The sequence below is a fragment of the Carassius gibelio genome, chromosome A6, assembly GCF_023724105.1.
Source record: "Carassius gibelio isolate Cgi1373 ecotype wild population from Czech Republic chromosome A6, carGib1.2-hapl.c, whole genome shotgun sequence".
Lineage (NCBI taxonomy): Eukaryota > Metazoa > Chordata > Actinopteri > Cypriniformes > Cyprinidae > Carassius > Carassius gibelio.
The window spans coordinates 17148761-17162441 of record NC_068376.1 but is presented as its reverse complement, the minus strand read 5'-3'; the positions used below and the strand labels follow the sequence as shown (position 1 = coordinate 17162441).

The 13681-nt window shown below is 40.3% G+C and overlaps 1 protein-coding gene across 1 annotated transcript in view; it reads right to left on the bottom strand.

Moving 5' to 3' along the window:
• The window catches only part of LOC128015554 (sushi, nidogen and EGF-like domain-containing protein 1), a 28547-nt gene extending 15309 nt beyond the window's left edge, over positions 1-13238 (bottom strand). The window contains exons 1-8 of the mRNA XM_052599454.1: positions 12694-13238; positions 3248-3535; positions 2833-2973; positions 2550-2712; positions 2306-2431; positions 1868-1981; positions 1307-1420; positions 591-704 (exon numbers count right to left, since the gene is read on the bottom strand). Of these exons, the coding sequence (XP_052455414.1) occupies positions 591-704; positions 1307-1420; positions 1868-1981; positions 2306-2431; positions 2550-2712; positions 2833-2973; positions 3248-3535; positions 12694-12903 (1270 nt within the window). The 5' untranslated portion in view covers positions 12904-13238. The remainder of the gene's footprint in view (positions 1-590; positions 705-1306; positions 1421-1867; positions 1982-2305; positions 2432-2549; positions 2713-2832; positions 2974-3247; positions 3536-12693) is intronic.
• Positions 13239-13681: the final 443 nt, after the last annotated feature.

Here is a 13681-nt window from a genome sequence, read left to right as displayed (position 1 = left end):
AAAACAATTTAAAAAGTGATATCTCTTAAATGAAATTAAGGCAAACCCATGAAACTGCAACCAAATCACATTGAAAAAAAAAGTCTTCAAGAGGCTGGTCTAGCCACTTCAACCTCAGACAAGAGTTGACCAAGCGTCTGATAACAATGCTGACATTATTTGCAAAGAAATCAGTTCAATTAATCAGACATGTTGTCTGAAACTATAGTTAGACAACTTGTTAAGAAAAGCATTGGACATTGGAGAAATGCAAGCTTCTGTTTGATACTAGGGTGAAGTTTTCTTTTCGTAAGTTGACCATGCATTTGATTTATTTTGCAGTCCAATAAGTCAGACATGTGGTTTGAAGCCATAGTTATATCAGAGTGTTCCCTCTTCTTTATTCATTTTCAATTTCTTTGTCAGTCCCAGTTGAAAAATGTTACAGCTAGCCATATATAAAGTGGAAAGAAGGTGGCTGGCTGTGTATACATCTTCTATCATTAAACATGTTTCCCGTTGCAAAGGGAAACAAAAACAAAGATTAGATAATGTGTTGGCTGGCATTTATAAAGTGTTATGGTGGGTTGAACTCAAGAGTAAAAGCACACCTGTCTCACAGTGGCTTCCAGTGAAGTTTGCTGTACACGTGCAGGTGTAGTTATTCACCAGGTCTTCACACACAGCTCCATTTAAACATGGCATGGATGCACATTCATTAATATCTGGATTCCAAAACATAAGATTACTGTCAGTGTAGATAATAATTTGTCAGTGTGAGAAAAGCAATCCTTAGAGCAGCTTGGTTTTGAATTAGGCAATATCTTAAGATGTGCAGATGTATGAAGGTTCAAGCAGGTGTATGGTTTCATTGACCGGGTGTCTAGTATTAACAGTAATCTGGTCTAATGTTGAAACAAGGGTTCAATATATGCAAAGGCCAGAGGTTCATTTCCAGAGTACTTCCCAACTGGGCTTGCATTTCATCTGTAACCTCAATTGTGGGAAGCCCAATTTGTTAAGCACAGGAATCATGTCAGTGTTTTTTCATAAAAAGTCATTTCTAGGTCTGTTCAGAGAACTCTGAATATTTGGAACATAAATCTTGACCCAAAATGAAAATACAGGGAAAGAAATCAAAGTAACTGCTAATATATTTCCATTTACTAGCTGCCCTTAAAAGTATTGTACTATAGCAGTCTTCATGAAGTCAGTCTAGATAACACCATCTGTCAAATGAATAAGTGCGGGCCTAATGTGGAAAAAAGGAAATGTTCCCTGGAGAAAGTCATGGCCTTTCAGTGACACTCCCAATATCCATACTCACTTGACTCGCATAGGAACCCAGTGTAACCTGCTTGGCATATGCAGGTGAAGTTGCCAAAACCCTGTGTGCACTGTGCTCCATTGAGGCATGGGGTCTCTTGGCACTCGTCTATGTCTGTAGGCAATAAACACACACACACACACACACACACACACACTAGATATTTATTCAGCTGATTAATATATCCTCCACACCATTCCTCTCACTCTGAAACTATGCACTTCTGGCTGTGAAAGGTATTAGAGGTTTGATACATCTCTGCAGGCTGAACTGTGGGAACGAGAAGGATGTTGAAGCCAGCAGAGTGCTAAGGGAGGAGGGGATGACAAAATCAGTGAGGACAGAGGCCACGGCACGAAAAGAAGTGCTTACTGAGTTCAAAACTCACATCCATTTTCACATGCTATTTTAGTCCTCATTGGACAACTTTTTGAGAAAAAACCCACATTGGACCTAGTAGAAATGCTCTTATTGATATTAGATATTTATTTTCTTTTCCTGAGCTAACATACAATGCATAATTTAAATTGGAGTCCAATAATTGAAGAATTGGGTATTTACCTGTTTCACATGTTGTCCCTATGAATCCCACTGGACACAGGCAGATGAAGTGGTTGATCTTGTCCACGCATGTGCCTCCATTCTGGCAGGGGTATGATGAGCACTCGTCAACTTCTATTGAAACACACAAAAGAGCAACAAATATTACATGTGACTTGTATTAGATGTGCACACAGGACTGAAAACATGAGGGAATCCTAAAGAAGCATGGGGTGGAGGAAAAGGTAATGATTTGACCACAACAAAACATTGGATAGACTCTACTCTATGCATATTACATACAGATGTGACCAGGGGAAATTCTGTCCCTTAGGTTGTCCCCCTGGTTTGCAGGGTGGAATTCTGCTTTTATAAGCTGACTTTCTCTTTCCTGGCAAGAACAAATACAGAGGATGAGTACAGGTTGTGAGGGATGGAAGGATTTTATCATTGGTTTACCTATCTGGCACCTGCGTCCAGTGAAGCCAGCCAAACACGAGCAAGTGAAAGAGGGATTTCCAGTGATGCAGTCATCAATGCAACGGCCACCATTTTCACAGGGCCTTAAGTTAGCACAGACCGATGCTGAGGAGGACAATGGAAAAGTATCTAAACAGACTGATATTCTCCTATATGTACTGTCCATCATGTTTTCTAATTTGTTGGATACGCTGTTTTTTCCCCCTTTGCTTTGGAGTTGTACCTGAGTCATTGCAGCTGCCCACTTGCACCTGAGAATCATCAATGCGAAAGACCCAACGACCAGGATAGCCCACATTTGTGGTGGTTTCAACTTCAACAATATCATCTGTCCGAGAGCCTGGGATGTTGAAATAGCGCCTCCCATCACCAGCATTAAAACCTGCCTAGGAAGAGAGTGGAAGTGGGGGAGCATTCTCTCAGAGTGGATTCTTTCACATTTTAATGTCGATTAAGTCATTCCAGTCAAAATTGAAAACCAGCGTGAGTAAAGGCAATGACCTTACCTGTGCAGCTATGCCTCCCAAGCCTGCTAGGTCACCACCACTGGTAGCATGCATCCCTGTTGTCCAAGACATATTGTGGTACTGGAAGATGGTGAAGGAGAGCTCACCATCTGTGATGAGAACTACTTGAAATGTATTGACCTTTAGAGAAGAGCAGAGAACAAGTCAGTTGCCACAACCAGCATTCATAATTTTCATTTACTTATAATTTTACTCTCATTTACTTATCAGGAATTCTCAACATTGGCCCTTGAGGTCCACCGACCTTCAGAGTTAGATTTTTAACAAGGATAAACTCTGCTAGACAGTGAAACTTGAGGGTCAGACTTGGGAAACCCTGTGTTAGAAGTTCTTTTAGAGGAAAATAATAAAAATGCCACTGGTTTTGTTAGTTTAAAGGAAATAAACTTGGTACCGGAGTTATTGAGCTGCCACCAAAAAATGTGACTTGATGCCAGGTAGCAATCAGCACCCATGTAGTGACAAACATAGGGAACTCAGTGAAGTAATGATTAATGTCTGCAGTGGCTCTTCTCAGGATGGTAGGATCTTTGCTTTCTCGATAGAAAACTTTTCCTGCCCGTCGGTTGTCTACATCTGCCCAGAATGGAGCCACTACCCTGCGGTCTCCAGCAATAGGGAAAGCCACTGGGGTGAACTGGGACACCTCCCTCAGGAAAGACACCAGGCCATTGTTGTTAACCTTGAAGATACAGAAAAGAAGAGCAAGTACAAGTGCAGGGTTAGCAGAGTCAGAACACAAAGGTTCCCTTCAGCATACCTTCCTGGCACTCATTTCCAGATTCCACTGCTGAAGCTTTCCTACACTATGAGTTGCATGTTTGGACGTTCACTTTCTGAGTTTCACAAATAACATATTTCATAGCCATGAAATTCTTTACACACACAAGTATACCTGATGACAGAGACTGGGTTGGTTCACTCAGGAGTAATGCATGGAAAGAAGTTGTAGACCAACAAAAATCGAATGATTTTACAAAAAGTTTAGGACAATTCAGTTTCTTGTAGTTTCTCTTGTAGTAGATGAAACATGCCGACTGGGAATAAGTGGAAACAGGCACATTCTAACACACCTGCCCTGGCTCTTGTCCACTAGAACTGGTTTTAGAAGACAAAGTGCCTCTAAAGTAATCACAGAGCCCAACCCTTGATTTGCTGACCTCTGGCTTTGCTCTGTTGACTGAGTCTACTCTTTTGGTGAATTTCCAGCCAGGTTGATTTAGAAGAAACCTGCTCACAGGGGCACAGTTTTATCCATCTGAAAGGAATATGCATGCAAATTCACTAAACAGGCCAACAGGGGTGTGTGAAATTATTCCATAGCTTTCTGCTTCATCATTTAAGTGTAGGTTTTGCAACCAAACTTTCCTCAATAGTTCACGGTTTCCATTTATTAATTTTATCCAAAGAGACTTAAAAGCGGGGAATACGTCAAGCAATTAATCTTAAAGAAGCAAATAGACAAAGGAAGTGCTCGTCATATCAAGTTTCATGCATTGTTCAAATAAGTACAAGCTAGACAGAGAAAGATGAAAGAAAAGAGAAAAGTCAGATAGTGACGAAAGAGGTGAGTTTTCAGCTGTCACTTGAAGAATGTCATGGAATCAGCATTCCAGAAAGGGGTTGGAAGATCATTACACCAGCCAGGACCGGTAAAGGTAAACATTCTGGAAAGTGATTTTGTGACTTTTTGTGATGGTACCATGAGTTGTCACTCACTAGCGGATCTCAGACTTCTGGAGGGAATGTAGATTCGTAGAGTGAGTGGATGTAGGCAGGTGCTGAGCCTGAGGCTGTTCCATATGCAAGCATCAGTGTTTTAAACTTGATGTGAGCTGTAACTGGCAGCCAGTGCAGGGAGATAAAGAGAGGTGTGACGTGGGCTCTTTTGGGCTTATTATAGACCAGTAGTGCCGCTATATTCTGAAACATTTGTAAAGGTTTGACTGTGCATGATGGATGTCCAGCCAGAAGAGCATTGCAGTAGTCCAGCCTAGAAATGACAAGGGCCTGGACAAAAAGTTGTGCAGCATGCTCTGTTAGAAAGGGCCTGATCTTTCTGATGTTATGCAATCAAATATAGCACTTGTAGGATGGTGGTGGTGGAGGGGGAGAGAGTAGAGAATGAAATGTTTTGAAGAGGTTACTTGTGTCTGTAGCATCTTGTTGAAGATTTGGCAGTATGGACTTGAGCAGAGAAAGATGAAAGCAAAGACATGAAGAACATCAGATGATCAGGGGTTAGAAGGGTTAGCCCATGCTGGACTGGAGAGGACATATATTGTCTAGACAATAAGTTAAAGTAAAGCATAAAGTGTCAGTTGCTGCATTTGCGTTCAGAGAGGAGAAATGGGTAGGTGATGGAAGAGAGGAAGACACTCCAGAGGAAAGATAGGAGGGATTAATGGAGTAACAGGTAGAGAGCTTGGTTGCACACAGGTAGGAATTGGTAGGTTAAATGTAATAAATAAGTGGTCAGAGATTTTACCTAAATATTTCCCCTTTGAACAGACTGAAAATTTGAAATCCTTTCTAAACTCATCCTTTCTGCCCCATGTCAGATTGTCACAGCACAGAGCAACAATGGTAATGTGTGTCTAATGCTAACTTATGATAGTCAGTTAGCACCTGTACAGTCACACCCCTCTCCAGGTGTTCGTTCCCTAGTGCCAACTTCCCTATCCCTTCATTTCACTCATCTATACCCAGTTCTGGCTGCAGCAAAAGCAACAAAGGCAATGTCAGACACATGGCCTTTCTTCTCCCCTCCCCATATATATGGAAATCATAATTCTGGGGACTTTGCTGTAAAAACAGTAGAAGAAGTTTTGTTTGGCCTGACTCAGGTGCTTGGTTAATTGGCCGACCGCAGTCTTCCCACCTCTGCATCAGTGTGCTGTGGCAAAAGTGTGGTTAACTTGGAGAAGCAGAGTGAAGCCAGCAGGGCCACAACTCTAAGGCAATTGAAAAGAGCCCTGTGAGAGCAGGAGAATGAAAGAAAAGACAAAGAGAGAAAAGCGGGAGAGGTGGAAAGATGGAGGGATGGAAAGTGCAAGCACAGTTCACTGACAGATACAAACCCTTGACAGTAACCAAAGTGTGATTTAGAGTAAATGTTTTACAGATGACCAAAACACTTGAGAATGGGCTCTAGTACTAAACCGTTTCATGCTAATGATATAGGCATTAAACTGGGAAAAGAGACTTGTACAGCCAATTGGGACATCAGTGTTTTGACCAGCGCAGGCAATGAAGAGCTAGTAGCAACTGAGGTAATGAATGGAAATTGCTTACCTTGCTGCTAAATTAACAGCGGAAATCTCACTAAGCACTACATTAGCAGTTATTCTCTGGTGATGTAATATGTCCTGGCATTTGTTCTGATCTATTTTCAGCATTTGGAAGAGGTTAAACTTGCTGCTTTTCTTCCATCTCCTAATAACTTATTAAAATAGGATGGAGTAATTGGATCTAACCACAGACTAAAAGTGAACAATAACAATCATATCCTACTTTAAACAGGTAAGCTATCTGTTATGTAAAATTCAGTCAGGTGTAAATTGTAAAACTTGGGTGGGGGGGCTTTGATAAAGTGGATAACATGCGTAAACATGTTATCACCAATTACAAATTAATTGATAAGTATATAAGTAAAGCAATGTTTTTATTGTTTATTTTGTTCTATTTGTTGTTTTAATATGTTTTTAGGTATACAAGGTGGCACTTCTGTGAAAAAGTTATTTTTGGGTTATTCTTCAACAGATATATCACACATTTTCTTAGGATGGTTTTCATTTTAATACTAAAATAAATGTTCACCTGGGGAAAAGGATGTCAAAACAAATCCCTTCATAAAAAGGTGACCTAAGTTTAGCCTGGTGAAACATATTCTTTATACGGGAGCTTTTACTTGCTCTTAGTAGTAAATTGAGGAAACATCTTAAATGGATGTGTTTGTATGTTTGACCTTTGCTCCTCTAGCTCCATGCCCTTGTCCAGTTTTGGTGGGTTTTGTCATCGTGATTGGCATTCCACAGCGTGTCAAACTATGACCCTCAGTATGGCACTGCACTCATTCATGTCTTAATAATAATATACACGGATTTTCACAATTCTTGGAAAAACAACTTGAGACCAGGAAAATTAATTTCAGTTGCTGCCCTATTGAATTAACTCCAAATATTAGCTCAAAGCTTAGCAAAACATATGACTTATCTTGACATAAAACATAATATGATAAGCTACCGAGCTCTTGACAAAATCACACATATTTCCTCGCACACTTAGCTAATATTTGGGCTACTTAAGTGAATAGGAGGAGGAGGAGAGGAGCAAAGAGGATAGAGAGAGAAAGAGATAAAGAGAAAATTACCTCAAGGTTAAAGATTCCCTTTCTATAGTTGCGCAAACATGAAGTGTTGAATTGCTCAGGATGAGCTTTAGCAGATGTGCTCTAAGTGTGCCGTGAAACCTCAAATCTTTCTGTCCCCGTCATTTCCCTATTCTGGTTCAACTCAACTGTTGGATGAACAATTTTATGCCTAAAACAATTAAAAACATAGTTTTTATAGCTTCATATACAAACAGCTGGTTGGGAGGTTTCTTAACTTGAGGTCTCTGAAAATCTGTTCCCCATCGCAACTTACTTATTCAAAATAATTTCATTTTTTTTTTTTTTTGCATTTGTAATAACTAAAATATATAAAATAAATAAAATGTGTTTTTGCATAATTCTTGATGAGTTTGATTTACAGCAGTGTTTTCCAGGCTGTTAAGGACGTCACGCATGTAAATTTGTGTGTTCACAAATTCCGTTGGACTTTAATTTGCAGCTTTGTGTTAGAAAATGTTAGAAAAACAGGGGCAATGCATAATTCTGTAAAAAAAAAAAAAAAAAAAAAAGACTCACACTGATGAGGAAGAAAGTCCATCCATCAATCCACGAGAAACGGTAAGACTTTCAGTTCAACGCGTGCACCTGTTCATTCCGTAAAGCCAGGAAACACTACTGTCAGACTGATTATGAATGTCATTTGAGCTCAGTCAGTGTTTTCAGTCGGTGTTCAAAGTCGTTTGGTGTGTGGTGTCTAAAATATTTAAAACTAGCTGTTGCCAGTTGTCCTCACAAAGATTAGCCACATTTATAAGCGTTATCAATTTTGTGACGCTGGCGATTAACTGCACCTGTTTCCTAATTTGTAGGCCTATTAATTTAAATTACAAATTAACAAAAGATAAAAAAATCATAAACATGATATTTCTGAAAAAAAAAAAAATTGTATACACTTTAGTTAGTCTAATTTGGCATTTTCAGTTAATGTAGGCCTGTTACATTCGTCTGATTATTAGGTCTATTAATATTATTAAGTTTCTTTTATTATTAAATTGATATTACAATTAACTTGCCTTGCAAGAATTTCATAGTGCATCACCGCAAAACTGATGAGCTGCGAGGATAATAAAGATTAGGCTAGCTTACTCCTCATTGAAAATGTTTTTAAAAAGGTTAAAACAGGTTTATTACAATTAATTCTAGGTCTATAGGTCTATAATTAAAATTAACACTGCAATCATCAAAGAAAAAGCTTTATTTCAAGCACTGACTTGTATTGAAATGTATTTATTTATTTTTCCCACTAGCCTATGTTGGGGCCACAAGAGTAATATTTTGGGAGTAAATGAAAACATTTAGCTATATACCATTATCAGCATATGAAGGACCCTGCGTTCCATTCGGAAGGGTCCATCCCTATGCCCTAATCCTTTCAAAGGATTTACCTTCTGAAGTGAGACCTTCGAAGGGTAGAAGGGTGTAGGGGACCAAACAACTGTTTCTTGAAGTGCCCTTCTGCGTCATCATCACGTGCCCACACAGAGTCACCATCATCACGCAAAGAATCTGCGCAAAGGATCATGGGAGTCCAAAGTGTCCATCAGTTGTACCCTTCTAAATCCTTCATGCCAAAGGGCCCTTTGAAGTGGCCAGTTTTGAGCACTTTGGGTTGGACGACCCTTCAGTATTGCGTCCATGACTGTTTTCACTCCGAAGTGCCCTTTCAGAGGGTGATATTCACTGTTTGGAGCGCACCAGGAGAATCGTCTCTCGTCGCCACCGTTAATGCAGCGTCAAATGCTTAAAGCGCCGTCAGTTTTTACTTTCACTTTCTAGTGAATTGACTGAGATTAAGAGGTTCACCCATAAGCGGAGGTGAACATTTTGAGTTGACCCTGCTTTGCCTCACAAGTGCTTTGGTCCACTGCCTGCTCCCCTTTAACCTCACCTCACCACCGACACACACACAGTCGGGTGCGAGAAAACAACATGTTTCAGTAGTTGTAGTCAATCTGACTTTATTCACATTACACATCAGATGAAGTGATTATTTTCTCTTTAATATAGATGATGTTGAGTCATTAATAAATCTTGTCCAAAAAATATTATTGTGTACCAATGCACTTTTGTCACCGATGTAGTCTGCTACATTAGCGTTCATAACGTTTACTCTTGTTTTATACAATTTATGTGTTTACCTAGCTTGTTTAATAACATCTTACACACACCCATAGTGTACGCATATTCTAGTCTTGTACATTAATTAGACTAGTGCGGGTGCATGTTTAGATTTTCCCGCGTTCACTGTGATTCATGGTGCGTTCAATTCATGTCGGATACATCGTATTTATGTGTTGAACGCACATGAACACCATCACAAAGTCGAGTGGGAAACTCTGAATTTTCTTTAAGCTCCAAGTTGGGGGCGTATCAATGAGAAACGTGACAGAATCAATGGATCGATGGATACAACGTCTGTTGTTGACAGTAATTTATTTGTTAAAATTGATAGACAGGATTGCAATATAACAATGAATAAGTTTTTATGCGATACAGATTAAAGTGGCTTCATAAATTATTTAAAAATGATAAAAACGCAAACCACACCTGATGCAAATTCTTTGCTTTTCATTTTCTATAAGGAGAGTTAACAAACCCTTTTGTATTTTCTTGTAATTTATTAAAAGAAGGTACACCTCCATCTTGTGCCGCCTAAACTGACTTGAATGCACCCGACATCGTAATTACGATTTGTCAACTCGTAAGTACAAACTTCCCAGGAGGACTTGAACGCAGTATTAGTGGGTTTCAGTGGCGGCTTGTCGCAGGGGAGGCACAGCTTCCCCCGAATTTTGAGGTGAAAATGAAGATGATTTAATGTTAATAAAAATTCACTAAAATTTCATAAAATTTTATTAAAAATAAAATTCACTATTCTTTTCAGTTCATGTCTCAGAATGTATATATTTTTGTTTGTTTGTAATTTCACAGTTGTAATACCATTACATTAAAGCTCCGCTTTTCTATCGCGAATGTGCCGAATCTGCTGATGTAATTACAACCGCTAAGTGAAAGAGAAGGGGGGGGGGGGGAGGCCAGGGGAACCAATCAGCATCAAGTGTTCACTTTCAGTGCTGAGGAATGTTGCAAAAAGGAACATCATAGAGGAGGCTAGCCTCCCTTCTGGTATATCAACCAACCATCATAGAGACGTAAATTACATGCAATTTGTTTGAACGTCTCCCGCAGTGGCTGGGCTGATAATTTACCAAGTGTTTTCTGACTAAAAGCCACCAAAAAGCCATTTTAAGGTTGTTCAGCAAATTACAATAATAACAATCGGCAGGGATCCCCAGACCAATACAATTAACGTTAGTGTGCCTCCTCTATTTTAAAACCTACGAGCCTCCACTGATCGGTTTATTACATTTAATATAGTTAATCTAATATAAGATCATAGTGCAGTTGTTCTCCAGATATTAGAATATCAAATGTGATTTAGATTTTTATAAAAGTTTAATAAACAAGAAGTTAATATAAGTGCATTTTAGGCACCATATTGCATGTTTAAGCTCTATTTCCCCTAAGAAAAAAGTTGAAAACTAAGCTACATCAGTAACAGCACTGTAATTAGTCTTTGAGAAACACACTGAGGAGGTGTTTCCTAACTGAATGAATCCGATTGAACAAATCAGTCATTGACGTAATAACTTATTTTTATTTGACCTTTGAGTTCGTGGTTGGGAGCCTTGGATTTGTACTACACCACTTGACCCCATCAGTTTTTTCAGATTTTTTGGATTCCACTCTTTTTTGCCCAGGCCCACCCAAATATTTAATTCTGCCTATGCCACTATAGTTATGGGGATAAAGTTGTCAAGAAGTGAACAAATCCCTGTTTTCACAAGAATTACCATGCGTGACAGCCATGCTTGAAGCTGAGGCAGAGCTGAGTATTTTTTAGTTAATTATAATATTATAAATGATATTAAAATCATTGTGAAGAGGGAGTGAATTATAGAAAGATGCCTGGGGGTGGACAGAAAGAGTAGGTCAGAAAGTTAAACATGCAATAGCAGGCGGTACTGATCCTTCTTTTGCTTTTAGGGAAGCTCTCACAGTAATAACCTGAGACAACTCTCAAGAACCTCCTCAAATTGTTTGGTTCAAGAGCTTTTCAGTTTTTTCAAGGCCTGAAGGCTCGGAATGCCCTCCCGGAAGAAATTATCCATCAGGATCTGCCATTGTGTACTCTCCAAAATCCAAAATTATTGCAATTGTTGAAGAGATCAACATATGGCTATAGCTTGCAATAAAGCTGAAGAGTAATTGATTTTGGTTCAAGCAGCTTGAGTGCAATACAGAAATTATGACTGCAGTTTAAATGCTGTCGCGTGCCTCAGTGCACCAGTGACTTGCAAAATATTTCTCTCATCGACCTGCAGTTACCTCCCAGTTTGTACTCAGTGCACCCTTTCTGGAGTTACCACCCAGAACTGTACCTTCAGTTATCTTCTGCTCTGTCACATTGTGCTAATCTAATTTAAAATCACTGCTATCCACAGCAGGTCTTATCTTGTCTACAATTCACATTAATATTTACATTGTGCTCTGAGATATGAGATACCACTGAGGGTAATGAGCAGATGCATCACAAGTTATGTAGACACCCATGTACTATTAAAGCAAGCTGCATTTGCCAGATTTTTTAAGTGACTTCATTACTCTAGTATAGGAAACACAACACTGCACCTCAAATTTGTGACAGCACAGTTGTTTAAATGACATTTAGTGGCTTAGAGAGAGACTGGTTGTGTGGTATGTCTGCTCTGTCAGTCGTCTGCTGGATTGGGATTGTGATCTCATTCATCCATTCGCTTGTAGCCCAGTCTGGAAACCTAGCCTCTGTTGCCATGGTACCTCAGCCAGGCTGGACAGGGTGTTGGGGATGGAAAGTTGGTAAAGATGGGTGCCTTGGGTGGAACAGCTTATTTTGGGAGGCAATATGACTGGGATGCTGCATCAAAACAGATGGTGTCGATTTACGAGGAAGAAGCGTCCTCTGCACTGAGGTTGAGAAGTGTACAAGACACAGATCAAAGCCCTACTCACCCAACCAAAAGCAGGATGCAGCTATGATCAAAGCACCGAGACCTGTCAGAGCACTCGCCAGAATCGTTTTCTATCACTGGGTCTCCTCATGACAGTCATCCTTCTCATTTCATTTCTCACCCTCACTCCCTCAAGCCACAGTTTAAGCAGATGTGTTGCAGCAGCAATATAGGCTGGCATCTCTTCACTAAAAAACTTCCAGTAGTTCAGTCACGGTGTGGCCATATGTGACATGTTAAAACTGTGGTGTGGAGGTTCATTATCCAATCTCAAGCTGTAAGACCTAGCTCTGTTTCCCTCAAAGACACATACACAAACCAATCAAGCTACTGAATGAAATACCTGATTCTCCTGCACAAGACTCACACACTTTCAAACATACAGTCTGTACTCACATAGAGTCCAGTGTGCTGTTCTCCAAAGAAAGGGAAAGCCACAGAGATCGCTACCAGTCCTGAACCCCCATCATCTTGCTCGATGGTCTGGGAGTCACCCTCATCCAGGCCAAATGGGTAGAACTCCTGCAGGGGTACAGCCGGCTCCACGCCATGAAGCAAAATGAGAAGCATGCACATGGAGAGCACCAGTCTCCTCAGCCTCCCCATGACCTTTTCTGCACAGGGATGGAGAGGAGAGGACTAAGATCCAGGACACTCAGAGACAACTTTAAACCCCAGTGTTAAATTCTCAACTAATGATCCTCCTTGTCTTTCTTCTCCTTGTTTCTGTAAAGTTTCCTTTTTTGGTTTCTAATGCCACCCTTCCCTTCTCAGATCGTCTCTCAGCCCTGGTACTTGTGCTGTAGGTCTATAACAAGGGGGTAGATTCCTTGCATTCTGTGTGCTGCTCAAGAGCTGCTGTGCTCCGTGCCGCTCACTGAAATGAACAGAGTGAGAGAGAGAAAGGAGAGGGAGCAGAGAGATTTTTTTTTTTTCTACAATCCAGTGACTTGGTCCCTCATGGTTAGTTTAGAAATATCCTCAATAAAACCTCTATTCTGCCTGCCAAAGGAGTTCTTTCAGACCCAGACCCAGCCCCACACCCCACCCCCACCCCAGGGATTCACTACCTTGCATGATTAGGAACTCTCTTCCAATAGCTGAGAAGAGACCGGTAACTGGATAAGCACTGGGTGGAGCTATGGTAATCAAAGGGCTGCTTTAAAGAGACTGACAGGGCACTCTCCTCTGCTTTCAACTTTTGCTGAGAAATACCCTTCCCCACAGGAACATGTCTCAGTGTGGTACACACTACCACATGGCAGTGTTAGAGTTGGGATTTCATATGATGCATATATAGTGCATTCTTTGTATATTGTACACAAGATGTCTGTCCAAAAGGAGGAAAATGTACAAAAGCCCTTTGGTTTGGACTAGTGATTTA